This window comes from Equus asinus, chromosome X (assembly GCF_041296235.1).
Source record: "Equus asinus isolate D_3611 breed Donkey chromosome X, EquAss-T2T_v2, whole genome shotgun sequence".
NCBI lineage: Eukaryota > Metazoa > Chordata > Mammalia > Perissodactyla > Equidae > Equus > Equus asinus.
The window spans coordinates 62,653,459-62,681,401 of NC_091820.1; the positions used below are offsets into that span (position 1 = coordinate 62,653,459).

The 27,943-nt window shown below is 35.5% G+C and overlaps 2 protein-coding genes across 9 annotated transcripts in view; both read left to right on the top strand.

Annotated features, from left to right (window-relative positions):
- The first annotated feature begins 136 nt into the window (after positions 1–136).
- On the top strand, positions 137–27,929 carry LOC106847091 (putative P2Y purinoceptor 10). 2 transcript variants are annotated; one of them, XM_014866219.3, is made up of 2 exons: positions 137–196; positions 21,947–27,929. In XM_014866219.3, exon 2 carries the CDS (start codon positions 21,996–21,998, stop codon positions 23,037–23,039), a length of 1,044 nt encoding a protein of 347 aa, XP_014721705.1. In that variant the 5' UTR covers positions 137–196; positions 21,947–21,995; the 3' UTR covers positions 23,040–27,929. The 2 variants fall into 2 exon arrangements, with proteins under 2 accessions (XP_014721705.1, XP_070359327.1); XM_070503226.1 differs by lacking the exon at positions 137–196 and adding an exon at positions 228–366.
- GPR174 (G protein-coupled receptor 174) overlaps positions 151–27,943 on the top strand; it is a 109,422-nt gene continuing 81,629 nt past the window's right edge. For 5 of the 7 annotated variants that reach the window (XM_044763735.2, XM_070503227.1, XM_070503237.1 and 2 more), the window contains exon 1: positions 151–196. The gene's annotated coding sequence lies outside the window, so the exon portion shown is untranslated. Of the gene's footprint in view, positions 197–231; positions 367–27,943 lie in introns of those variants that run through there. The other 2 variants (XM_070503228.1, XM_070503235.1) reach the window with 1 other exon arrangement.

Here is a 27,943-nt window from a genome sequence, read left to right on the forward strand (position 1 = left end):
TTTCAATTTTCTTTGCCCACAATATCCTCTGAGGGGAATGCTTTCCTAAACAACTGAGTGATGCTGACGAACAGTTTTACGTAGCATTAGAGGGAAATGATTTTGTTTTTTTTCCTGTTTTACTCAATAAACTACGTTACTTCCTCTTGTAGCTGTACAAGCTTGCAGTTCTCTACAGGATATCTGTGTAGAAAGGGTAAGGTTCTTGGCTTTCTTTTCATACGTTAAAAAATAGAACTTAAAAATCTCTGAATTGAATATGACCATGTGAATTGCTGCCGCTTCCATCAAAAATGTAATCCTGAATCTGCTAATATTTTACCTTTTGAGGGATGTATTATTATGAAGAATGGAGACTCTAGTGAGGTAATATCTATTTATAAGTTTAAGTGGTTAAAATGTTCACTGAAACTGCTGCATGCTTTGTGTGAGGAAGTGTGGCTGTCTAGATAGAAAGCTCCTTTCTCTACAATTCAATATGCCATTGACATAAACCAGGAGTCCAGACTTAAATGAAACACTGCTCCTAACAAGTCTGTGTTAAAATTAAGTTAGTGGTTGATTAAACGCATTTGTATTAGTATGAGCAGTAGGGGAAAAAAAAACTTAAAATTTTAAATCCAGAGATTTGTCAACCAAATTAAGTGGCATTCAAATGGTAAATAAATACAATTAATTGCTTAAATCTTTTCATAAGATGGGACTTGACATGTTTCCTTTGACTGGGACATTTCACATGCATGCATTCTGGGGTGGGACGTGAGAGTCTCAAATGGCACAAAAAGATTTTCATCGAGCCCTAGAAACTAGCACAGCTGTCAAATCTCAGAGGGGCTGATTCTCAATTTGTGATGAATGTTTCCTTGGATGTATTTTTAATTTGAGAACATGGGAAATATTTTAGGAAGGTGCTCCAAGTGTTGTGCTGTCTTTGTTAGAAGGAATTCCTTCCATTTTCCTTACTTGAAATAATAAAATAGCTCTTGCCCTTTTTAAAAGTCTGCTAATATTCACACTTGGAGTTTGATTCTTAAGTATGTAAGATTATTCAGAATATATAAAAATTGTATACATTCTAGAGAAGTTAGTGCAAGCTATCTATGATATCAGTGAGATCTAGTCATCCTGATACTTTCTCATGATATGAGCAAATCAGTGTAATTTGTATATACTGACTTCCCCTAGAATAAAGAGTTGGAAATACTAAATTCCCTTTTAGTAAAAGACGATTCAATGAAGATTTTTACAGAGAAATATCAGGGTAAAGACTTTATTGTATTAATAGCTTTATGCTCCAGGAACAAAATGTAACTAACAGCTGTAGACTACATGAGTATGACTCACAGGATGGCACTATCTGCATATTATGATTGCCAATTGGCAGCATAATGTTGGTTATTGAAAGCAGCTCTGCTCAATCTCCCTGACCACAAGTATAGGTGGGACTCCTCCATTGAAGTCATTCCAAAGTGGCTGAGAATGGGACAGTGAATGAAACCCAGGCAGGCTAGGCAGCTGCAGGGCTTTGGGAACCTCCAAAGTTGCTGAGGTCAGCAGTGCCCCTTGGACTGATTTTCCCCAGACATTGTGTTTTGGTGGGACTATGAAGAAAGGACCTCCTCAGCAGACTTGAAAGCTCTAGATAAAGTGTTTTCTTCCCAATCTGCTCCCCTTTTCCCACCCACCAAGCAAGTGACTGAGAAGGAGGCTGGGTGGGAGGAAAGGAATCATCTCTGTAGCACTAATAGCCAAGTTTAGCCTAAAGCTGGTGCTTAGTAGGGACTATGCATTCACTAAATTGTAGAGCCCTAGGGAGAGGGGGAGTTTGCTGTTGGCTGACCCTTGCTGAGGTCTTGCTTTCTGCAGCTGTGAATGTGGGTGTCCTAGGAGATTGAGAAATTATTCACTAGAGGTCGAGGCAGTTTTCCACTTGGTCCAAATAACTGCTCAAGATTGGAAAAGAATACTTGACCATAATTTCTGGGAGTATTAAATGATAACACACCACTAGAATTAGACTTACAAATTGGCAACAGCTTAAGCATGTTATTTTGAGACTCATGTTTCTCCGAGCCCTACCTGTGTATCTGCCGCCAACCAAAATGCTGCTATTAGTAAACTACTACCAGAGGTTACTTACTGCGTCTCTAAATTCCTACTTCTTGAAATGTAACTGTTCCTGGGAGTGGTAAAAGGCTACGCAAATGACAATTCAGTAAGTGAGTTTATGAGCTAGATTTATCAGCTAGTTGCTAGCTTTTCTCAAACTAGGAAGATTGACACTTCAGAAGGTACTAGGTGATTGAACAAAGGGCAATGAGTGTGTAGTGGAGGAAAAACTATTCCTCTACCCTCTAGGTCCCTCTGGCTGGTCTAAGAATTAAATTGACATGAGGCAGAATAACAGGAGAAAATCAAAGTTTAATAACATGTGTACATGGGAGAAACCCAGAAAAACTGTGTAACTTGCCAAAATGATGGAAGCCACCACCTTAAATACCATTTTCAGCTAAAGACAAAGGAGGATGTTGGGGGTAGTGGATTGGGACTTCAAAGAGGAGGAAGGTAATTTACATGGAGATGGAAAAGCAAATGTTTGGTAAACAAATGTTTACTGGGTCATCTATAGACAATATGACTCAAGAAAGAGAACTTTGATAAAAATGGGCTTAGCAAGGATCCTCCCAGTCTACCATACTCAGAGTTATCTATGGTGACGGACTGTCCTGGAACAGGCCTTCTATCTTAAATTCTTTTAGCCAGTCATGGGAAAGGTCAAAGTTTTTTTTCAGTCTTTTGTTCTTAAAAATAATCAAGCGGAAGAGACACATTTTGGGATGGCAAATTCTGATCTCACACAGGAGTGAAAAGAGAGACAATGAAGGGTAATGGAAAGGGAACTATAATGACTTCACACATCCTGCCTGCTTACTAATTAACCAGAAGTGCATAATGCATATGTTCCATATCTAGCCAACAACCTATGAACATAACTATGAACAGCCCAGAAAGTGAGCAGTGCCATTCATGGGGTTAACTTCTCTTTTCTGGCTTTAGACTAGATCAAGGCTGCTGCATCTCTGTGGGCAAGTCAGAGATTACAGAGCTGGTTGAGACTTACAATCAAATTTCCTGAATGTCTCATCCTGAGAGCTGGCTCTGATGGGAGATTCAGTTCAATGGCTGCAGAATGAGCACATGTTTTTTCCGGAGAGGCTTCTGAAGGATGTGTAATTGTACTTGCCAAAGCCAAAGACTTATTCGTATGTTGAACAAAACCAAGCAGAAACCTATTTCTTAATTGTGAATCAACATTCATGATAGTGAATAGCATGGGAAGTCAAGATTTAGTAGATCAGAAGATGATTTCCTCCAAAATGTATTACATATGGAAAACCTGAGATAAGACGTTTTTAGTTGTTTTTCTCACAGAGCCAGCCAATTGTGCTTCAATGCATCTCAGGAGGAAGTCTTTTGTCTTTTACTTTTTATTTTGAACTATTTTTAGACTCACAAGAAATTACAAAAATAATATAGAGCATTCCTGTGCACACTTACCCCAGCTTTCCTCAATGATAATATCTTACAAAACTATAGTACATTATCAAAAGCAGGAAACTGACATTGGTATGATACTATTAACTAGACCACAGACTTTATTTAGATTCTGCCAGTTTTTACATGCACTCATTCGTGTGTATATGTGTGTTTTTATAATTCTATAAAATTTTATTATCCATGTATATTTGTGTAACCACAACCACAACAAAGATTCAGAACTGTTCCATTACCCACCACACACACAAAATATTTTTGTGCTACACCTTTACTTCACAAATTCCTCCCAACCTGAACACTCTGACAATTACTGATATGTTCTCTATTCTATAATTCTGTCATTTTGAGGATGTTATATAAATGTAACCTTTTCAGACTGGTTTTTTTTCACTTAGCGTAATGTCCTTGAGACCTCTGCAAACTGTTATGTGTATCAATAGTTAGTTCATTTTTATTGCTGAGTACTATAGGCCATTGTATGGATATACCACAGCTTATTTATCTTTTCACCCATTAAAGGACACTTGGGTGGTTTCCATCTTTTGAATATTACAAATAAAGCTGCTATGAAAATTCATGTACAAGTTTTTGTGTGGGCATGTTTTGATTTCTCTTCCGTATTTACCCAGACATTGGAGCGGAATTTCCAGGTTATATAGTGAGTGCATGTTTAGTTTTCTAAAAACATTGCCAAACTGTTTTCCAGAGTAGCTGTACCATCTACCATTACTAACAACAATGCATGAGAGATACAGTTCTTAATCTTAGCACTTGCTGTCGTCAGTATTTTTATTTTAGATATTCTGATAGGTATATCATGGTATCTCATTGTGGTTTTAAATCGCATTTCCCTGATGGCTAGTGAAGTTGAACATCTTTGCATGTGCTCTTCAGTGAATTGTCTGTTGATGTCCTTTGCCCATTTTCTAATTGAATTGTTTGTTTTCTTACTTTTGAGTTTTGAGTATTCTTTACATATTTTAGGTGCAAGTCCTTTTTGGACATGTAGTTTGCAAACATTTTCTCGAAGTCCATGGTTTGTCTTTTCATCCTCTTAACATAGTCTTTCATAAACCAAAGTTTTGCATTTTGATGAAGTTCAATGTATTGATTTTGTTTCTTTTTTGCATCATTCTTTTGATGGCATGTCTATGAACACTTTACCAAGCCCTATATCCTGAAGATTTTCTCCTACGTTTCATCTAAAAGTTTTATAATTAGACATATGATCCATTTTGAGTTAGTGTTTTTATAGGATGTGAGTTATAGGTCAATATTAGGTTTTGTTGTTTGTTTTAGAGATGGATGTATAATTGTCCAAACATCATTTTTTGAAAGGCTATTCTTTCTTTATTGAACCTTTGTAAAAATATGAGTTGGCTCTACTTGTGTAGATCTTTCTTAATTGTCTATTCTGTTTCATTACTCTATGTATCTCATGCTCCACCAATACCACACTGCCTTGATTACTTTAGGCCTATAGTAAGTCTTACAATCGGGTACCGTGATTTCTCCAACTTTATCTTTGTTTTTAATAATTCTTTTTAGTTATTTTAGTTCCTTTATCTTTCCACATCAACTTTAGAATAAGCTTGTCTATATCTGCAAAAAATACATGCTGGGGTTTTGATAGTCATGCTGTTAAAACTACTTACCCATTTTGGGAGAATTTTCATATTTATGATGTTGAACTGTCCAATCAATGAACAGTTTGTGTCTATTCATTTATTTAGGTTTTTTATTTCTTTCATCAACATCTTGTAGTTTCTAGCATACAGTTCTTGTAACATGGTCTGTTACTTTTATACCCAAGTATTCCTTGCTCTTTTTTTTTAATGGTTTGAAATGGCATTGTTTTTAATTTCAGTTTCCACATGTTCATTGTATATAGAAATAAAATTAATTTTTGTGTGTTAACCTTGTATCCTGTGACCTTGCTAAACTCACTTATTAGTTCTAAAATATTTTTTTAGGTAAATTTTAAAGTATTTTCCACATGTACAATCATGAAAATAGGGATAATTCTATTTTTTCCTTTTCAATCTGTATTCCCTTTATTTCCATTCCTTGCCTTATGGCACTGGCTAGAATTTCATCAGTATCTTTATTTATTTATTTTTATTAAATTTTTGAAATTTTTTATTGCAGTAACATTGGTTTATAACATCATATAAATTTCAGGTGTACATCATTATATATTTCAATTTCATTAGTATCTTCATTAGTAAGAATGGATATCCTTACCTTGTGGATGATTTTAGAGAGAGAGCCTTTTAGTTTTTCATCATTAAATATAATGTTAACTCTAGGTTCTTTTAGAGATCTCTGTCAAGTTGAGGTAGTTTCCTTCTATTCCTAGTTTGCTGAGAGGTTTTAAACTGAATGTGTGTTGAATTCCATCAACTGCCTTTCCTGTGTTAAGTGATATGTTCTTTGTGTTTTTTCTTCTTTAGCATGTTAGTATAATGGGTTACACTGTTTGATTTTAGAATATTGAACTAGCTTTGTATTTGTTGAATAAATTCCATGTGGTCATGTTGTATAATTCTTTATATATTGCTGGATCCAATTTGATAATATTTTGCTGAGAATGTTTGCATATATATTCATGAGAGCTATTGATCTATAGTCTTAAAGTTTTTCTTTTGTATTGTCTTTGGTTTTAATATCAGGGAAATGTTAGCCTCATAAAATGAGTTGGAAAGTGTTCTGTCTTCTGTTTCTGGAAGTGATTGTGTAGAATTGGTATTATTTCTTTAATAAGTGTTTGGTAAAATTTGTCAGTAAACCCATCTGTGCCTGAAGATTTATTTTTTGGAAGCTTTTATCTTATAATTTCCATTTCTTTAATAGTTATAGGACTATTCAGATTATCTATTCTATCTTGGGAGATTTGGTTATTTGTGGTTTTCAAGGAAATGGTCCATTTCTTAAGTTGTTAAATTTAAGTGCATAGAATTGTATATAGTGTTCCCTTAGTAGCCTTTTGATGTATGCAGGGTCTACAACAACATTCTTCTTTTAATTCTTCATACTGGTAATTTGTGTTTTCTCTCTTCTTTTCATTTGTTGGTCTTGCTAGAGGTTTATCAATTTTATTGATCTTTTCAAAGAACTGGGTTTTGGGTTTGATTGATTTTCTTAATTGTTTTTCTCTTTCTAATTTCATTGGTTTCTGCTCTTTATTATTTTATTCATTCTTCTTGCTTTATTTTGCTCTTTTTTTTAGTTCCTTGAGGTGAAATGTTATATTACTGACTTGAGACCTTTCTTCTTTTCTAATATAAGCATTTAATCTACTCAATTTCCTTCTAAGCAGTCCTTTAGCCACACTTCACATATTTTGTTATGTTGTATTTTCATTTTCACCCAGTTCAATGTATAGTTTTATTTCCCTTGAGACTTACTCTTTGAATCATGGAGTAATTAGAAATGTACTATCTAATTTCCAAGTGTTTTGAGAAGTTCCTATTGTCTTCTAGCTTGATTTCTAACACGTTACTGATTATTAGCTTAATTCGTAGCTTGATTTCATTGGGTGTCAGAACATATTCTATATGATTTCAGATATTTAAAAAAATTGTTAAAATTTGTTTTGTGATCCAGGATATGGGTTATCTTTGTGAACGTTTAATGTTTGCTTGAGAAGAATGTGTATTTTGCTTTTGTTGGATGGCATACTCTATAAATTTCAATTAGATCCTGTCAGATGATGTTGATGTTCAGTTCTTCCACATTTTTGCAGACCTCTGTCAATTATAGAGAGGATTGAGGTCCCTAACTATAATTGTGGATTTTTAAATTTTTCCTTTCAGTCATATCAGTTTTTGTTCCATGTATTTCAAGCTCTATTTTTTTCTTACATACACATTTCAAATTGCAATGTCTTCTTGGTGGATAGATCCTTTTTATCATTATGTAATATACCTTCTTGTCCCTACTAATTTTGTTTGCTCTGCAGTCTATTTTGTCCGATATTAATATGCCCTGTCTTGCTGTCTTTTTGTTAATGTTTGCATGGTATATATATGTTTTCCATTCTTTTCCCTAAAACCTACATATATCACTATGTTTACAATGAGTCTCTTATAGACATACAGTTGAGTATGGTAGGCAGAATAATGGACCCCCAAAGATGTCCATATCTTAATCCCCAGCACCTCTTAATATGTTATGTTAACTGGCAAGAGGGAATTAAGGTTATCACAGATTATCCAGATGGACACAATGTAATCACAAGCATCCTTATAAATTGAAATGGGAAGCAGGAGAAAGAGAAGCAGAGTGATGGTAGCACGATAATGACTTGACTAGCCATTGCTAGCTTTGAAGGTGGAAGGGGGCCATGAACCATGCAATGCAGACAGCCTCCAAAAGCTGGAAAAGGCAAGAGAAGTGATTCTTTCCTCCAGAAAGGAACAGAGCCAATGTTTTCATTTTAGCCCAGTGAGACACATTCCAGACTTCTGAACTTGAGAACCGAGATAATAAATTTGTGTTGTTTTAAGCCACTAAGTGTATGGCAATTCATTACAACAGCAATACAAAACTAACTCCTTTGGTCATGTTTTTTCTGTCCTGATATTGTCTTTTGTTTATTTAGACTATTTACATTTAATGTAATTATTGATATGTTCAGACTTAAGTCTATAATTTTAAAGTTTGTTTTCTGTTTTTCCCTTCTCTTTTTCATTTCACTGTTTGTATTTCCCTGGCTACCTCTCAGTGACTTAGAGAGTTTTTACTATTCCACTTTGATTATTCCAGAGTATTTTTGAATCTACCTCTTTTGAGTCTATAGTCGTTTTCATGACAGCTTTATTCAGATATAATATGCATACCATAAAATATACCCTGTTAAACTGTATAATTCAGTGTTTTTCAATATATTCAGGGAGTTATGCAACCACTACCATTATCTAATTTTAGAACATTTTCATCACCCCCAAAAGAAATCACATACCCATTAGCAATTGTTCTGTATCCCCCTCCCCTGAGCCCTGAAAAACAATAACCTAATTTCTATCTCTATAGATTTGCCTTTTCAGAACATTTCATATAAATGGAGTCATACAATATGTAGTCTTTTGTGTCTGGCTTTTTTCATTTAGCAAAATGCTTTTAGTGTTCGTCCATGTTGTAGCATGCATCAGTATTTGTATTAGTCAGCTCCAGCTGCCATAAGAGAATACCATAGACTAGTTGGCTTAAACATCAGAAATTTATTTTCTCACTGTTCTGAAGGCTGGAAGTCCAACATCAGGGTTCCAGCATGGTTAGGTACTGGTGAGGAGTCTCTTGCTGGCTGGCAGCCTTCTTGCTGTGCCTTCACATGGCAGAAAGAGAGAGAGTTCTGGTGTTTCTTCCTTTTCTTGTAGGGGAACCAGTTCTATCTCATTCAGGGCTCCACCCTTATGACCTCATTTAACCTTAATCACCTCATTTAACTTTTAATCACATGGGCTTAGGGTTTCAACAAGAATTTTGAGAGGATACAATTCAGTCCATAGCAGAATTTAATTCATTTTTGCTGAACAATATCCAATTTATATGGATACATTCTATTTTTTCATCCATTTTTTAGTTGATGGATATATGGGTCATTTCTACCTTTTGGCTATTATGAGTGACTCTGCTGTTGACATTCATGTACAAATTTTTGTGTGGACATGAGTTTTATGTCTCTCGGTTATATACATACAGGTTGAACTACTGAGTCATATGGCAACTCTATGGTTGACATTTTGAGGAACTGCCAAATTGTTTTCCAAAGCAGCTGCACTATTTTACAATCCCACCAGCAATGGATGAAGGTTCTAATTACTCCACAGCTTTGTCAATACTTACTATTTCTAACTTTTTTTATTTTAGCCATCCTAGTGGGCATGAAATGTTATTTTAGTGTGGATTTGATTTGTATTTCTCTAATTACTAATAAAGTTGGGCATGTTTTCATCTGCTCATTTAACCTTTTTATATATTTTCTTTGGATAAATATCTATTCAAACTCTCACCTTATTTTGAAATTTGGTTATTTGTCTTTTTATTGTGAATTATAAGACATTTTTATTTTTATCCCTACTCTAGATATAAGTTCCTTGTCAGACATATGATATACAAATATTTTATCTCATTCTATGAGTGTCATTCATTTTGATGGTGTCCTTTGAAGTACAATGTTTTTAAATTTTTAATCTTGATAAAGTCCAATTTATCTATTTTTGTATATGGTTTTGTTGAATGTGCTTTTGGTGTTGTATTTAAGATGACATTGCTTAAGCCGAGACCCAAAAACTTACTCTGATGAGTTCTTCTAAGAGTTTTGTAGCTTTAGCTCTTACATTTATGTCCATAACCAATTTTGAGTTAACTTTTGTATATTGTATGAGATAATGGTCTGTATATTTCAAGACTCAACCAGAGAAATAGAACCAGTAGGAGATATATATATGTGTGTGTGTGTGTGTGTGTATGTATGTATATATATAAAGAGGTTAATTGCAAAGATTGGTTTACACAACTGTGGGGCTTAACTAGGCAAGTCCAAAATCCATAAGGCAGGCTATCGGGAGGAACAGGCTGGTACTCTTTGGCATGAGCTGACGCTGCTGTCCACATGTGGGATTTGTTCTTCAGGAACGTCTCAACTCTGCTCTTAAGCCTTTCAACTATTAAATCAAGCCCAACCAGGTTCATTTAAAAGAATATTCTTTATTTGAAGTAAATTGATTATGGATTTTAATCACATATACAAAATACCTGTATAGCAACACTTACAGTAATATTTGATTGAATAACTGAGGACTGTAGCCTAGTCAAAATGACACACAAAAAAGAACATTACATTCCACCCCTTATCAACTTGATGCCTACACGTCCTCTTAAACCATTCTTAATCTCCAAATAAAGACAGTAACAAAGTCATACTTCCATGGAGCATAATACAACTATCTCGTGTACAACTGAAAACATGCTCACCCTTTCTCTGTAAGACAATCAAGGTCCTTGGATGATGTATGCTCTTAAACTTTGATATTCTATAGCTTATATACTGTGATATAAAGTTAACTATTCTTAATACATCTTATATTTGTCGATAAGGGGATAGAGAGACAATAAGCCAAAAACATTTGGGGTATATATATATATATATATATATATATATATAACATTCATAAAAATATAAGGAAAAATACTCAAAACTATTAAGTCCTTATTTTTACAACTAGTCACTTGGTCATAACTGATATTTTTATCTACTTTCTTCCACTATCCATTCTACATTCTCTTTTTCCTCAGCAAGTACTCCATCTTATCATGTTGTTTTGCTTGGTAGAGAACTCAAAACTTTATTCTGTTTTTTTTTAAACTTTATTCTTGAATGTTCTAAGCCTTTAGCAGTCCTACCCATAGTTGGTTGTCATAGTTTTCTATTGACTATTCATGGGACATGGTAGTACTAAGATATTCCCTAAGGGATTTCCTGTAATAAAGACACTGTTTTTCACCCCATATACCCCTTCTTACCTCCATTGTGTAGTAGTAACACAATTTGCCTTTGGTAATTAGGATCAGTCATCCCAGTCATACAGTAATCCTCTTCTTTTCTTGTTGATTGAGAGACATTAGGAGCTCAAAGTGGTCTAGTGGCAGTCTGAACTTTCAGTTCAATGGAATCATTGTTGTGTCTTCTACTGGAAGCATTCTTCCCTTTGGAAGTAAGACCTCTAGATCAGCAGAGCCTAAAGTTGCAGGGGTAGGAGGTAAAATTTTTGCTAGTGCATCACTGTGAGTAATAGTGAGAGGGATCACATCCATTTCCACCCCTTGACTACTGGGTGTATAAATCCTGGATGTGAAAAAAACACCCAGAACACTGATTTAGAGCACCTACAGCCTCCTGGAGAACATAGTCTCAGCCTTGCAAGGTACTGTCAGCTAGCTGGTGCTGTAGGGGGGGTGGATCAGGAGCCTGGGTTTGCCAAAGCCCAAAAGGAACCTTGTGCCATGGAAGTTGCCTGGGGGTGTGGGAGCCACCTAGAACCTCTGGAGCATCCTTCTGCCTGAGTGGGCTGTGGGTTTGGGTTAATGAGGGCTCTCTGGGAGCCAAGAGCTGTGGGAGAAACCTGGGGCCACTGAAGTCAGCAGGTGCTGAGGAGAGCCAGGGGCCTGGGTTCCTGACAGCCTGCCAGGATCCTGATGCCATAGAAGCTGCCTGGGGTCACTGGAGCTGACAGGCATCTTGGTGAGGTAGGTGCCTAGATTTTCAGGAGCCCACTGGAAGCCTAGTGCCAAAGATGCTGCCTGGGGTTGCAGGATTCCCTGAAGCTGCTGAAGTCAGCAAGCTATAGGGTGATCTGGAAGCCTGGGTTTATGGGAGCCCATAGGGAAGCACCTGAGGCTGCAAGAGTTGGCCTGGTGCTGTGGCATGCTGGCTGTGGCATCCATAGTGAAATTGGGCACTCACTTCCCTCTCCTCCCATAGAGAAGATCTCTCTCTCTCTCTCTCCACTGGGCTTGGTGGAAGGGTGATGGGAGTAGTGTGAACCAATTTTTCTACTCTCCTCAATGCTTCTTTTCTTATTCTATGGTTCAGCCAGGTACTGCGATCCCTCATCTGGAATGCTTGGCCCTTGTGAAGGTATTTTCATGCATGAGTAGTTGTTCAAATTGATGTTTCTGAGGGATTGCTAGGAATTCTGGGGAATGCTAGAAATTTCTATGCTGTCGTTTTGCTGACATCACTCCCCTGTACCCATTTCTAATTTCATTTCATTGTCATCAGAGAATATACTTTGTGTGATATCAATTCTTTCAAAGATTTTGCGGGTTATGTGGCTTAATATATGTCCTGCTTTGGAGACTGTTCCATGTTTACTTGAGAAAAATGTATATTCTTTTGTTATTGGATAGAGTATTTTATTACTGTCTATTACATTTAGTTGGTTTATAGTGTTGTTCAAGACTGTTATATCATTGTTGATCTTCTGCCAAAGATGTTTTATCCATTATTGAAAATAGGGTATTGAAGTCTCCAATTGGTATCACTGAATTGTCTATTTCTGCTTTTATGTCATGTATTTTAGGGCTATATATTCAGATGTATATATGTTTTTAATTGCTAAGTCTTCCTGGTTGCACTACCCTTTTATTATTATACCCTTTCTGTCTGTAATAGCAATATGTGTCTAAAACTATTTTATCTGATATTAGTATTGCCCTTCTAGCTCTCTTTTAGTTACTGTTTGCATGGTATATCTTTTAATTTCTCTTTACTTTCAATCTGTTTGTTCTTTGAATATAATGTGTCTCTGTAGGCAGCATATGGTTGAATAGAGTTTATTTTAATCCATTCTACCAATCTCTGCTTTATTATTGGAGTGTTTAATCCACTTATGTTTAATGTAATTACAGATAATGTAATTATGAATCTGCTATTTTGCTGTTTGTTTTCTTAATGTCATGACATTATAACACTCTCCTCTAATCATTCATTTCTATCTTCATGTGTTACATAGGCATTTTCTTGTGTACTGTTTCAATTCATTTCTTGTTTCTTTTACTCTAGTTTTTTATTTATTTTCTTAGTGGTTTCCTTCTGGGTTTCAGATAACAACTTACCTTGAAACAATCTATTAGAGATTAATATAAACTTAATTTCAATAGTATACAAAAACCTTGTTTCAATATAGCACTTTTTGTTCCATTATTGTCATACATAGATTTATATATTATAAACCCATCAACACAGTTTCATAATTATTTTAATTGTTTTATGCAAATTTCCTTTAAATCAGAGAGTAGAAGAAAAGTGCCACAAATAAATATATGTTTATGCTCTCTTATGTATTTCCTATGGAGTTACCTGTACTGGTGATCTTTACTTCTTCTTTTGGGTCCCAGTTACTTTCTCATTTTCTTTCAGTTCATCTTAAAGGAGTCCTTTTAGTATTTCTTTTTGGAGAACACTATTATCAATGATTTCTATTAATTTTTATTTATTTGGAATTGTCTTAATTTTTCTTTCATTTTGAGGGATAGTTTTTTTTTTTTTTTTTTAAGATTGGCACCTGAGCTAACAACTGTTGCCAATCTTATTTTTTTCCTGCTTTTTTTCTCCCCAAACCCCCCAAGTACATAGTTGTATATTTTAGTTGTGGGTCCTTCTAGTTGTGGTATGTGGGATGCCGTCCCAAGGTGGCCTAATGAGTGGTGCCATGTCCGCGCCCGGGATCTGAACCGGCAAAACCCTGGGCTGCCGAAGCGGAGCGCGTGAACTTAACCACTCCGCCACGGGGCCAGCCCCTGAAGGATAGTTTTTATGGATATGTTATTCTCTAGGTTCTTCTTTCTTCATTCTTGATACTCAATTTTTTTCTCTTATCATTTCCTTTGTGTTTGAAGATTTTCCTTTAGCAGTTCTTTTAGAGCATGTCAACTTAGTTTTCCTCATTTAGGTATTCCCAAAAGATATTTTTGCTGGCCTCCGTGGTTTCAGATTAGAAATTTCCTGTCATTTGAACTATTTCTCCTCTGTAGATAACATATTGCTTTTCTCTCCCTCCTTTAGATATTTCGTTTTAGTCTTTAGTTTTCAGAAAATTGATTATGATGTGTCTGTATGTGCATTTATTTGCACTTATCCTGTTTAGGGTAAACTCAGTTCTTGAATTCATAGCTTTATGTCTTGCAGAAAATTTGGACAACTTTCAGCCATTTTTTGAGAATATTTATCCTCACTTGTGGGTTTCTTTAGTGCTTAGTCCAAGATACAGGGGAAGCAACATACACACACACACTAAAATTGATGTCATGTTTTGCCTTGAGTCTGAGATCTTTAGCCAGTCTTTCTTATTTTCTCCACACTTTAGAGTCTTCTGATATTTATCTTATGTGTTTTCTCCAGGGATTTTAGCCATAATTATCAGGAAGAATTATACTCTGGGAAGCCTTCCCTGACTAAGTTAGGACGTGAAGGAAAATCAGTTAGTCACTTGAAAAGTGGGAAAAGCTCATTCTAGGAAGAGAGAATATTTGTGCAAATTCATAAATATAACAAAATGCATCAGATATTCATCAAAGTGCAAGTACTTCAGCATGGTGGGAGCATAAAATGGTGGTAAAATGTAGAGATGAGATTGGAGAGATGAGCTTGCAGGACTTAATAAACCATAGTAAGGAGTTTTTTCTAAAGATACAGAGGAATACATGAGGAAACTAGACAGGGGAATGGCAAGATCAGACTGAAATTTAGAAAGATCACCTAAATGGAAAATATATTGATTGAAATGGGCAAAATTGGAAGTAAAGGGAGCTAATAGAGTCTTCTCAGAGTAAGGAATAGATGATAGCTGTCTGAATTAGAATAGAAGTGATGCAGAAAGAGAGAAGTGGCTAAATTAAAAAATTAGGAAGATAAAAATCACAGGATTTGATGATTGTATGTGGGGGTAGTAGTAGGTGAAGATCTTAAAAGTGTTACCTAGATTGTGCGAATGGGTAGATGGCATAATGATCAAATAACATTATCCAAACAGGGACACCTTTTTTTTTTTTTTTTTGAGGAAGATTAGCTCTGAGCTAACATCTGCCACCAATCCTCCTCTTTTTTTTTTTTTAAAGATTTTATTTTTTCCTTTTTCTCTCCAAAGCCCCCCAGTACATAGTTGTGTATTCTTCGTTGTGGGTTCTTCTAGTTGTGGCATGTGGGACGCTGCCTCAGCGTGGTCTGATGAGCAGTGCCATGTCCGTGCCCAGGATTCGAACTAACGAAACACTGGGCCGCCTGCAGCGGAGCGCACGAACTTAACCACTCGGCCACGGGGCCAGCCCCAATCCTCCTCTTTTTTTGCTGAGGAAGACTGGCCCTGAGCTAACATCTGTGCCCATCTTCCTCTACTTTTTCATATGTGGGACGCCAGCCACAGCATGGCTTGACAAGTGGTGTGTAGGTTTGCTTGCACCACCAGGCTGGCCTCCAAACAAGGATACATTTAAGGGTAAAAGGGTGTGCCATTATTGATTACACTGAGATATTAGTTGTAAACCAGGACTGTGCCTGGAAGATCAGTATATATGGTCATACATAAGCAGGCAACTTACTATAGTTCTTGTTGCTAACGTTTCTGAAGAAGAAGTGTTCTACCATCATCTCTGCCGGCTCAGCCCCTAGTTAGAAACACAAAACTCAGATACAGCCAAAGGAGCACAATAGTGGTGAGACTATTCTGTTCCCAAGCTTTTTGTTATCTGAAATGAGCAGCTGTCTCTAGCAAGCATTGCCAGGCAGAGGTGGGAAACATTCATGCTTCTGCACTTGGAGAAAAGAGGATGTGGTCTCCAGTCAAGATAGATTACCATTGCCCTAAAAGCCCTTTGCAGAGCTAATATTTCAGGAAGGGCTGAAAGCTTTAAATTAAATGAATGGAGTTTTCTACTTTTAAAGCAATTTTAAGGGTCAGAGTCCCTAGAGAATTTAGTCTAACCATATGATTGTGAAGGGAAACTGGAAAAATCCTGGAGAGGCCAATGACCAACCCATGGATGCTTGCACTGAAACCTCCAGAGTAAGATTCTTTACCCACTTCTGGTGTAGCCCATTTGTCAGAGGTGGTAAGATAAGACATTTGTCAAGGGACTTGTATTCATGATCCACACCCTAGACATAATAGCAAATAATGTACTAGTACAAAACAATAATGCACAAGTAAAAAGTTTGACCATTTACTGATAGTCTTATGGGCACAATGACAGGATCTCCCTTCCTTATAGGATTGTCATGAGGGTTAAATTATATAATATGTAAAGTGCCTGGCACATAGTAAATGCTCACTAAATTTAATTGTTATTAAATAATGATGCCACATGGTATAAGTTGCTAGATACTTCAGAAATCTCATGAATGCTGAAGTCAAGAAGGACTAGAGAAGTCAGGGGTAGCTTCTTGGGGGACATGGAACTTGAGCTGGGTTTTAAAACATATTTGTATTTCATCTTCTTTCATGACTCAAAAGAAATACACAAAATAAATTAGAATAATAACAACACTAGCTGTGTACTTACTATGTACCAGATACATGCACTGCATATGTTATCTTACTTTGAATGTACACAACAATGGTAAACACTGTACAGGGGAGGAAACTGTGGATCAGATAAATTAGAAAATAAATGCAACTCATAAGCAGAAGAACTTGGAATTAGACCTCAGGTTTATCCTACTCCAAAGCCTGTAGTTTGAATCACTACACGTCACTGAGTGTTAAGGAAAAACAATCCAGAAAAATGAATTAAAAACATATTGGGATCAGGTGAAAAAGAATTTTAAATAGGTTGTTGTGGGAGAAAGTTTATAAACGTCTCCAATTTCTGGGGGGAAAACAACATCAGAAATATACTTTTCCCTTTAAAAATGAAAATTACTCATAACTCAAGAAAGTCTTTACCAGCTGGATTTTGAAAGCTAATGAAAAATCTTAAGACAAATGCACTTTTTGTTTTGATTGAACTTACTGTTTTCAAGGTTCTGACACTGAAGGAGAAGAAAGTAGGAATTCTGATATGACCTAGTTTACTTTTCTGTAATACATATTTTGTCTTTCAGTAGTTTTGGATTTTTGGAAACATTGTTCATATAAGCCAAAAAAAGTGGTTATTCTGAAAATTAATAATGATTTTTAAATTGAATCAGTTGGATACAAATGCTTGAGGAATAAGTTTATTAGGCTTCTCTCAAAGATCCATTGTGGCAAAAAATATATACATATATTAAAAGCTCAGCATTTTTATAGCATTAAGAGAAATGCAGATTTTTTTTAAACATGAGAATCCTGATTGTTTTCTAAAACCTAAACACAATGCAATATTTTTGTAATTGTTTTTGTTTTGCTTTATTATCACTTTTATTCTATGTGGTAGAGACGGGAGAAATAATGGAATGTAGATAAATAAGCCAGATTATACTACACAGTTATGAAAGTTAGGTCACAAACTTGTCTGTGAGTTTCCTCATCCAGGGTGGAAAAAAATATGATTAATTGTCTTAGTCTGTTTGGGCTGCTATAATAAAAATACCATAGACCAGGTGGCTTAAACAACGTTTATTTTTCATAGTTTTGGAGGCTGAGAATTCCAAGATCGAGATGCCATCAGATTTGGTGTCTGGTGAGAACCCACTTCCTTGCTCATAGACAGCCGTCTTCCCACTGGTGGAAGGAGCAAGGGATCTCTCACTGGTCTCTTTTATAAGGTCACTAATCTCCTAATGATCTAATCACCTCCCAAAAGCCTCAACTCCAAATACCGTCACATTGGGGATTAGGTTTCAACATATGAATTTGCAGGCACATAAACATTCAAACATTCAGTCTATATCATTAATTAAATGATTCATAGTATTTGTGAGGAGATAATATACTGGTTTCTCAGGTAAAACACAATCCTTGCTGGTATAAACAGTGTGTTAGGGCAGTGGTTTTCAACATGTGGTCCCTGGATCACACGTGAACTTATTAGAAATGTAAATTCTTGGGCCCTACCTGAGACCTACTGAATCAGAAACTCTTGCGGGTGGGACAGCCCTCTAGATGATTCTGAGGCATACTCAAGTTTGAGAACCACTGTGTTAAGGTGGAATAACAAATTCTGTCTGGTTGACTTGTGACTAGGTCGAGCAAGTCATTTTGAGCTAGGCCTTCAAGAGTGACTCAGAGTTTTGTACCATAATTCTTCCTCCAGCTGAAAAGAATTTGATGCATTTAGAGAACAAATGGATATGACATTGCAATGTTATGAAAAAGAGCATTAGTTTTGGAATTTCATATAGGATGCCTTCCAGGAGACTAATTTGCATTACACACCAAAAGCCTAGAAATTCCACTTTTAAGAATTTATTCAAAGGAAATAGTTGTTCAAATGTACAAAGATGGCTGTATAAGAATAGTTACAAAGGCACTGTTTTAATAGTGAAAAAATGAGAATCTACCCCAATGTCCACTGGTTAAATAAATTACATTACATAATTCTGATGGAATTCTAAGTATCCATTAAAATGATTATTTAGATGTCTATTATTGACAAGATTCTAGTTCGTAATAATTATGATTGAATATAAGCTATGATTATAAAAGAATATGTGTATATAAGTCGAATTTGGTTAAAATACCTATATATGTATTCATTTATAGATCCATAGGCATAGAGAAAAAAAGAAGGCTGTACACCAAAATGTTAACAATGGAAATATTGGTGATAGATATGTATAGATTTTGGGTTGTTTTTGCTTATCTCCATTTTCTAATGTGAAACTCTACTCCTTGTGTGAAGAAATAGTGAAAGTTTAAAAACAACCAAGTCTAAGATGTCCAAGCAGACTCTTTACACAATTATATCATTAGGGACTAGAAATTCTCATTCCAATTTTAAAAATCACTATTTGTCCTGGAATATTTGGAAGGAACTAATCCTTGCTGTAACAGTTCACTGTCTAGGTTAGTGTTCTAAAATCTGGCATTAGTTTATTTCTGATAGTTTGTATTATTAAATAATTACAAAAATATGGTTTTCATCTTAGAAGTTCCTGGAAAAGTAAAAATTGCTCTGTAGTGGGATTCAAGAGATCCTGGTTCAGCCTTTGCCACTAATTTTCTATGTGAATTTGGAAAATTTAATATCCCTGTTTTTGGCCTCAGTTTCCTCATCTATAAAAAGTGGGAAGATCAAGAGATCTTGAAGGCCTTTAACAGCTTTAGTATTCTAGGAATCTATAATGTATTTAGAAGCCAGACTATTTTTTAGAGAACTATATGAGAAAGTATGGAAGTTAAAAAAAATTAAGTAAAATAAATCTAAACTCTCTAAAATGCCCTTTAAAAGATTCTTCTTCTGATGTTAGATGTCGTTGATACTTCTCTCCTTTAGTATGCTGTATCCTTTAATGGAATTTTCAAATAAATTAAGTGTTAAATATCAAAAGATATTTTAACGTTGGTATACTCATGACACCCGGTGGTCAAATTAAACATCACAGTTACATTCTAATTCCCCAGACATTCATTCTCTTCGTCTCAGTAAGACTTTTTTCCCCCTGATTCATCATTCATCATGCATTCAGTCATTCACTCAACAAACATTAGTGGATCCCTAATATGTTTGAGACTTTACTACACACCCTACTACGGAGGAAAGGAAGAAGTAAGAGAATGAGTCTGACACGTAGGACATTGTAATCTATTTAGGGGAAGAAAACAGACTCCATGGAAAGTCAAATAACCACAGCATGTTGGGTATGGTAAGTGTGCTTTCGCTAAGGAAGATGATCAGAACTATGGATATTATGAGGCCATAGGAGTGACTTGTAGTTTAGAGAGGTCAGGGAAGGCTTCTAGGAGGAAGTGAGTCTTGCTTTTCTTGGGGCCATAGGTTTCCAATCTGTAAAATAGTGGTAATATTTTATTGTCGTGTAGAATTGCTGTGAGGGATTGATTGAGAGCCAGTATATAAAGTACTTAGTATTCACTTTGCCCAAAGTGGGCATTCAGATTTTTTTATTATTATAACAAAATCAAACGTGATCAGAGAAGACTTCATGGGTATTAACTATTCCCTAAATTTTATTTCAAGAATGATTCTGGTTCAAGTTTACATGTTTTTTTGTTTAGACTGAGTATACAGAACACGAGATAAATTATTTTAGTTAGTTTAGTGGATAAGCAAACAAACCACACACACACAAATAGTGTTGGCTTTATTTACAGTATTCTAGCCTAACTGGCCGATTCAGCAAAATAGTCAGCTCAGTAGAAATAAAAAGTTCGAAGTAGTTGTTTATGTGGATGAGCTGGTTGTTTGACTGCAATGAACTGTCAGTAAATACAACCTATCTGAGAACTCCCTGTAGTCAGTACAAAGGCATGAAATAGGTGTTTGGCACTGTATGAGCTGTGTGTAGGTTGAATGAATTTTTACACTTTTTAATTGGTTGTGTTTAAGGTTGAGAAGGCACTGTCTTAGATCTCATATGGCTTTCAATAATTAATGCTAAATCTATCTCAATTTCCCTTTAATTTCATAAAATGTTAAACAAATTAACTGCCTTTGCAAGCAATAAAAAGTACAAGGGAGTAATAAAATCTCATTTATCCTTTTGTTTTTCAATCAGATGCATAAGTCATATTTCCTAAAAATATCAAACATTTTGGTAATTAAACCATTTTCAAGGGTAAAATTAAGTTGTATTGCAGTGGCTTTTGGCCAAAAGCAATACCGTTCTGATGCAAAAGAAAACCAAGAACAAGGACCATGACATATTAGGAATGAATGTTTAACCTGGATAAGGGAAGATTTGAGAGAGGACAGGATTGCTGCCTTCAGATACTTGAAGAGTTTCACGTGCAACAGGGAGTAGACTTTATTTTACTTGGCTTTGCTACGTCCAACTAGGTTGAAATGACAGGGATACAGATTTTGACTCACTAGAGAGAAGAACTTTCTAACACTTACATTGTTACAAATGTAGCCATCCTCATTAATAACATTTCACTGAACTTGCCCTGAGAGCTGAAGCAGAGATAGCCCCTTTTGCTGTATCTACCACCAGAGACCAACTAGTCCCTCACAGACTCTGGTAGTTGTTTGAAATGGTTGCAGGGATAGCCTCCATACAAATATGAATGTCTAAAGCTACCATATTTCTATTAATAAACACAAATCTTTAAAGTTGCAGAAGCTTCTGAACAGTGTCAGGACGTATAAGCAGGACTAATTTTACCCTCAGCCAAATTCTGAAGGAGGCAAAGGTTATTTGAGTTGCACCACCTTTTACAAGCCCCTATCCTTCCAAGGCATGGTGACCTGTCAGCGGGTCCCCAGGCCCTTATCCCATGTTTCATTCCCAAAGGTACATAGACGCACCTCAGCAGTCACCTAATCCCTGACAAGGCTGAAGTCGAAAATTAATTAAATTTTCTATCTCCCAAGGTTGATAATAGGGAACTCAGGTAGATCTCAACCTTTGAAAATACAGATGGAGACAACTGTAAAACTGAAATGTGGAACCCCGCAAGAGAGTTGGAATGTATTTCTGGGGGCCGTTTTCCAGTGAGGTCTTTTTTGTTGGTTATCTCTGTAAGTTTGACTACTTCTTATGACAGAGAGGAAAATCTTACTGAAGTTATTGCCAAAGTAGTAATCTTTTTGATTCCTGGAAATATATTCCACAGTACTGTTATCCTTTTTAGATTGGCATGATATTTTCAGTTTACGTAAAAAAGATCTTTTGAATTTATGAAAGTTCTCACTTGAATACTTCTTTGGTAGGAAACAAATATATTTATATACCCCAACATGGACTGACATGGCCTTGACTCTACTTTTCCTCTATTTTCTGCAGAAATCATCACTCTAATGCTTTCCTTAAGGAAGGAACATAAATCCTCAAGATGGGAAGTAACAGCACAAACAGTACAAGAACAAAGTGCACTGATCTACACATGCCGTTTCAGTACTCCCTCTATGCAACCACCTACATCCTCATATTCATCCCTGGTCTTCTGGCCAACAGTGCAGCCTTGTGGGTTCTGTGCCGCTTCATCAGCAAGAAAAATAAAGCCATCATTTTCATGATCAACCTCTCTGTGGCTGACCTTGCTCACGTGCTGTCCTTACCCCTCCGGATTTACTATTACATCAGCCACCATTGGCCTTTCCAGAGGGCCCTTTGCCTGCTGTGCTTCTACCTGAAGTATCTCAACATGTATGCCAGCATTTGCTTCCTGACGTGCATCAGCCTTCAAAGGTGTTTCTTTCTCCTCAGGCCTTTCAGGGCCAGAGATTGGAAGCGTAGGTATGATGTGGGCATCAGTGCTGCCATCTGGGTCATCGTGGGGACTGCCTGTTTGCCGCTTCCAATTCTGAGAAGCGTTGGCTTAGCCAACAACACTGAATCCTGCTTTGCTGATTTAGGGCTTCAACACATTAGCATGGCTTCCTCCATTGGCTTGGTGACTGTAGCTGAACTTGGAGGGTTTGTGCTACCTGTTGTAATTATTACTTATTGCACATGGAAAACAAGAAAATCTTTACAGGAATTCCAAGATCCCCCTCAGAATACCAAAGAGAGAAAAAAGGCTTTGTGGATGGTCCTGATGTGTGCAGTGGTGTTCATTGTGTGTTTCACGCCTTACCACCTCAACTTCCCATTCTTTATGATGGTGAAGCAACGTGTCTTTTCAAACTGCTCCTTTATTAAGAGTACTCTATATTTCCATATCATTTCCCTATGTCTTGCAAATCTAAATTGCTGTCTTGATCCAGTTGTATATTACTTTATGACCTCAGAATTCCGTGGTAGATTTTCGGAACATGGTGGCTTGGTTTTTCAGTCATGTGTGAAATGCAAGGACAATGCTTTGGAAATTCATCACAGGAAGGAGGATCTTCAAACTATCTCTCTTGAACTTTTGGATGATTCCAAAATAATGTAATCAAATAATTAGCTTAGAATAATCTATATTCTCTGTTGGTTTAGCTATGTTATCTTAAATATTTTTCTTAAAAAATGGTGTTGTTGAGTGCCTCGACAAAACATGGTCCTCTTCCCTTGCTCCTCAAAATGATGAGTCTGAAAGAATTATTCATGACTATATTTTCTGTCCAAATGGAAAAATATTGTTCTATAGAAAATATCTTTCTTTATAGAAAGGGATGAGCAACAGAATGAATTGCACACCTGTTCCTCAGCAGTGAGTCCAATTTTTTCGCCTTCTCCTCTAAGAAACAAAATGTAAATTAAAAACAGTTGGACAAAGGTGAATTGTCCAAACATTCAAAAATATACAGGAGAACAATATGATTCTAGCTTCATCTAGAAAGTATACACTAATTGAGCAAAGTAGATTAATGAAGAAAGGCTTATTAATATTAATAGGAGTTATGGAAATTAATATCCTTATAACTTAGAATATCTATGATACTTGCCTTTACTCCCCTTGAGCAAACAAACAATTCATGTTAATCCCAAATATCTCAAAAATATAATGAGATTCACACACAACACATTCAATTTAAACAGAAAATAAAATTGTGCTCTAACATATTTCACAAACTTCACAGTTTCAGGGTTTGCAATGAAAGCTCTTTACTTGGATGTCTGTGAGTGTGTGTGATGTTATATGTGCTTTAGTGTATTGGCATTTACCCAAAAAATATTTTATTATATTTGTTCATTAAAATCAACTATTTCACGGTCTACCTAGATTAATTCCTCTATATACAATCTCATCCACAACTCCTCAATAGATTTAAACAATGAGTTAATGAAGAATCACACTCATGCATATAGTTTTTCAGTTGGACCTCATTTCTCACAAGTAAAAGTAAATGTAAGGAGGATATTGGTGAATTGAATCTTATTATAAAGGTAGAATGAAAAATTGCTATTTTAAAAGTTTCTGTGGTTAAATCATTTTGTAATACAAATCATTCTCATTGGAAAATTTGAAATTTAAAATTTCATACATTGGGTTTCATTAAAATGGTATTTTAAAAAGCATTGGTTAGTTTTATAAAATTATAAATACACTTTCTTGTCTTTATAAGATTGGAAATTCACAAAATGTTTTATTTGTGGGAAAATCTTTTTGTAATAATGATTGCCTATCAAAATAAAAACAGATAATATTTACTACAGGGGAAAAAAAAACCAGGGTAAAACCTAGGTTCTCTGAAGACATCTAGGGATATGTATTTTAGAAAGTTATATTCTATAGAAATGATTCAGCTCCTTAAGCACCTGAACATTTAAAACACCATTTTAGATGCAATTGTTTCTAAATTATATTCTTTCCTACTCACTTAAGCAGTTTGTTTTAAACAAGTGAACACCGTGTATGAAATAAGCATTAATCCAGATTCAGAGGACAACGATCCTAGTTTCAAATCTGCCAGCTATAAGCTATGTGACTTTTGGCAATTTACTTCTCTTTGAGTTTAAGTTTTATTATCTGTCCCTAAAGGGGCTAGACGAGATGATCTCAGTGTGAGGCATACTTCTTGGAAAATGCTTTCTAAACTCTAAAGCACTTTACAAATGTGTGTTGTTGTTATTATTAGTATTAATATTGTTATTATTTAAGAAGAGCTTTGACTCTAATATTTAACGTAATCTTTTCATAATGACTGAGGGTCATCATTAAAAACATCAGTTATTGTACTGTATACATTTGCTTCTCTCAAGGCTTGCTTGTATCTACACTAAAACGGCCTCACGGATTTTCAGTTATTATATATTTGATTTTATAAGTGCTCTTTTCTCCACCTTTTCAGGCTATCTGTTCTTACTTCTTGCCATTGTCAGTGAGCTTGTCTAATGATGTCCCCATCCTTTCAATTAGTTTTTTCTAAGATTAGATTGTGGCTTTGAAAACACCTTCACTAACCAAGCTAGTTCTAACAGAGTTTAAATTTAACAAAAATGAGTAAAAGCTTTCTTATTTTATTTTATTTGGAGATTGTGTGTTTGGAAAAGGGAAAATCTCCTATGGAACAAAGTGTATGGATTTTAGTTTATGGACTTTACGACATCTATTTTGGCTATTCAGGAATATTTTGCTTCTTTCCTGGCTCTGTCGGCTGTGTTTGAATAACTGAGGTTGCCAAATATTTGAGTTCCGGCTCACCAGGGTGTGACTAGCCATTTATGACACCTAAAATTTCTTGGAGTATAAATATTGCCAGCTTACTATATATACATATTATATATATTATTCATATATATAATATAATATATATAATTAAATTTCCAAAATCATTACTTGTTTCATTAAGAAATGGTTTGTTTAAAACGGTTTTATTGCTTTTAGAGAAGTTATTTTCCATTTTCCATAATGCTCTTGAAAAAGCATAAACTCACTCTGGCCATTTCTCCTTTCCTCTTTAAGGCTATTTGGTAGAAATTCACTTACTTATTTGAAGTCCTATCTGAGATAAAGTCAAGTCCCACATAACGATATTTTGGTCAACATTGGACTGCATATATGACAGTTGTCCCATAATATTAGTACCATATAGCCTAGGTGTGTTGTAGGTTATGCCATCTAGGTTTTTGTAAGTATACTCTGATGTTTGCACAATGACGAAGTCACTTGATACATTTCTCAAAATGTATCTCTGTCATTAAGAGACATATGATTGTACATTAATTATTTTTTGGAAATTTACTTATTATTATCATGAGAAATGTACATTATCCAAAAGCTTTGGAAAAGCAGAGAAAACATACTGGCTTGCCAACTCCCTTGAAGTTATCAGAATTCTCCAGAAAGCTCCAATTTACTCCCACTTTTAGAGGAGTGGCTATGTGCAGTCATCTTGATCCAGTATTTCTGCGGCCAGGCAAATAGCCAACCCTATCCCTTTACTCCCTCTTTCCCAAAATACTGGAGTTCCTGAGTTCTAAGAATGGCAAGTTGAGTCTACAGTTGTAACTGACTGATAATTAGGTAGAGTTGGGTTCTAGTACTATCTCTGAGCTTTCTTAACTGTGTGATCTGGAGCAAGACATTTTACCACTCTGAAACTGTTTCCTCACCTGCAATATGGTGATAATAATCTCTGCCCTTTCTGATTCACAAGACTCTTGTGAAAACCTTATAAGAAATGTAGATGAGAATTATTTTTAAACTAAAATTATTATTTAAACATAGGATATAGGGAGAGGTAATATTAAGAAAGGAATCAGGAAAGGAGATAAAAAATCCCCCTCAACCAATGACAACACGGAGGATATTATTAAAGAATTTAAACAACCTATTGGCATCATAGAAAATATAAAGGTTTGAAGTAATACCCAGGGTCAAGGTAATACTGGCTGAGGCCCCTGAGGGTAACAGAAAGAGCCATTTACCTTGTCTGCTACCATGAGTTTGTTAGGTCCAGCCTTTCAGAGGAGAGAATTATGATTAGGGTTAAGGATTTCTGAAGAAATCAAATATAAGAGATTCACCATAGCCAGAGGGAAACAATGAAGATACAATAGGGCACAGTCAGTGTCTCTTACTGATGAATTCTGTAGATGGAAGGCAAGGTGTCCAGAACTTTGGGAAGAAATAGATTTGAAACAAATCTAGAGGAACCTACAGTTCTAAAGGGTAGAGCTGAGGGCAGGAAGAGGTTACCCGGCAGTATTGTTTGGACACGGATACATTTGTTGAGGGGCATTTAAAAGTTCAAAGTACTTCCTTCATTCGATGCAGTTCTACAGTCTGGTCTGGTTAACCATATTGGATAATAAAATTTGCAAAAATGTGAAATACGCAAAAACCCAAAGTCTCCAGAAAAAACCTTGAACATATACACTTCTGCCTTTGGTCACACTGTTTCCCTGTCATGTATGCCTTTGTTTCTCTTCTCTGTCTATACAGTCTTACAGATTATTTAAGATTCAGCTTAAACTCTACTTAATTGTAAAACCACATCATCTTCTCTATAAAGTCCTTGAGGGCACTCATGAAGGATAGTGCAATATGTTGTACTCCATAACATAGCGAAATTGAACCTGATTTCCTATAGTGATATTAAGACTTTGGTAGATTCTGTTGCTAGATTAATTAAGGCTTACATATTTCTTTCTCTATGGGAGACTGTATTCCGTGTATAACCCAGGGAGTCTATTGGTACCTGATCTAGTTCTCTCAGCACCATGCAAATAGTCAGTGCTCAATAAATGCTTGTTGATTGATTTAAAAGAGAATATATAGTAATTTGTTAGATATCTAAAAGACTGGCTCCTATAAAGCTGACATCAACAAATGTCACAAGGTTTATGCACTCATTCTGTCTGTCTCTAATTACCATGTTAACCACTAGGACTTAAAGGCCTGAAAAGGGATTCTTTTTCCACCCACAACTTTATCGAGGAATAATTAATAAATATAATTATATGGATTTAAAGCATACAACATGATGATTTGATATACATATACAATGATTATCTGCCACTACAGTCACTGTATCTTTGCAGATTAGTTGAATTTGTTGAATATAAATGAGGCCAAAGTCTGGTTGGCTCTTAGTTAACTAGGTAACCATATTACGGAAGACTCCAACTTTTGTAGTTCTGTAAAATGTGTTTGTAAACTGTGCATTAAATTTTAAAACATTAAAAAGTATTTCTGGAAGGTTGATTGCTTTTTGCTTTGATGTTGTGGTTGTTGCTATTTAAAAAAAGAACAATTTATTCCTTTTTTCCTCAGTAGGGAAGTGGGAATGTGAAGAAGTGGGTGCAGAATAAAGATAATACCTCGCAGGATTTGTTACTCTTTCCCTCTTTCATCTATATTCCCAGTTCTTTTATTTCTGATGAATTCAATAAAGTGTCGATAAAATTATA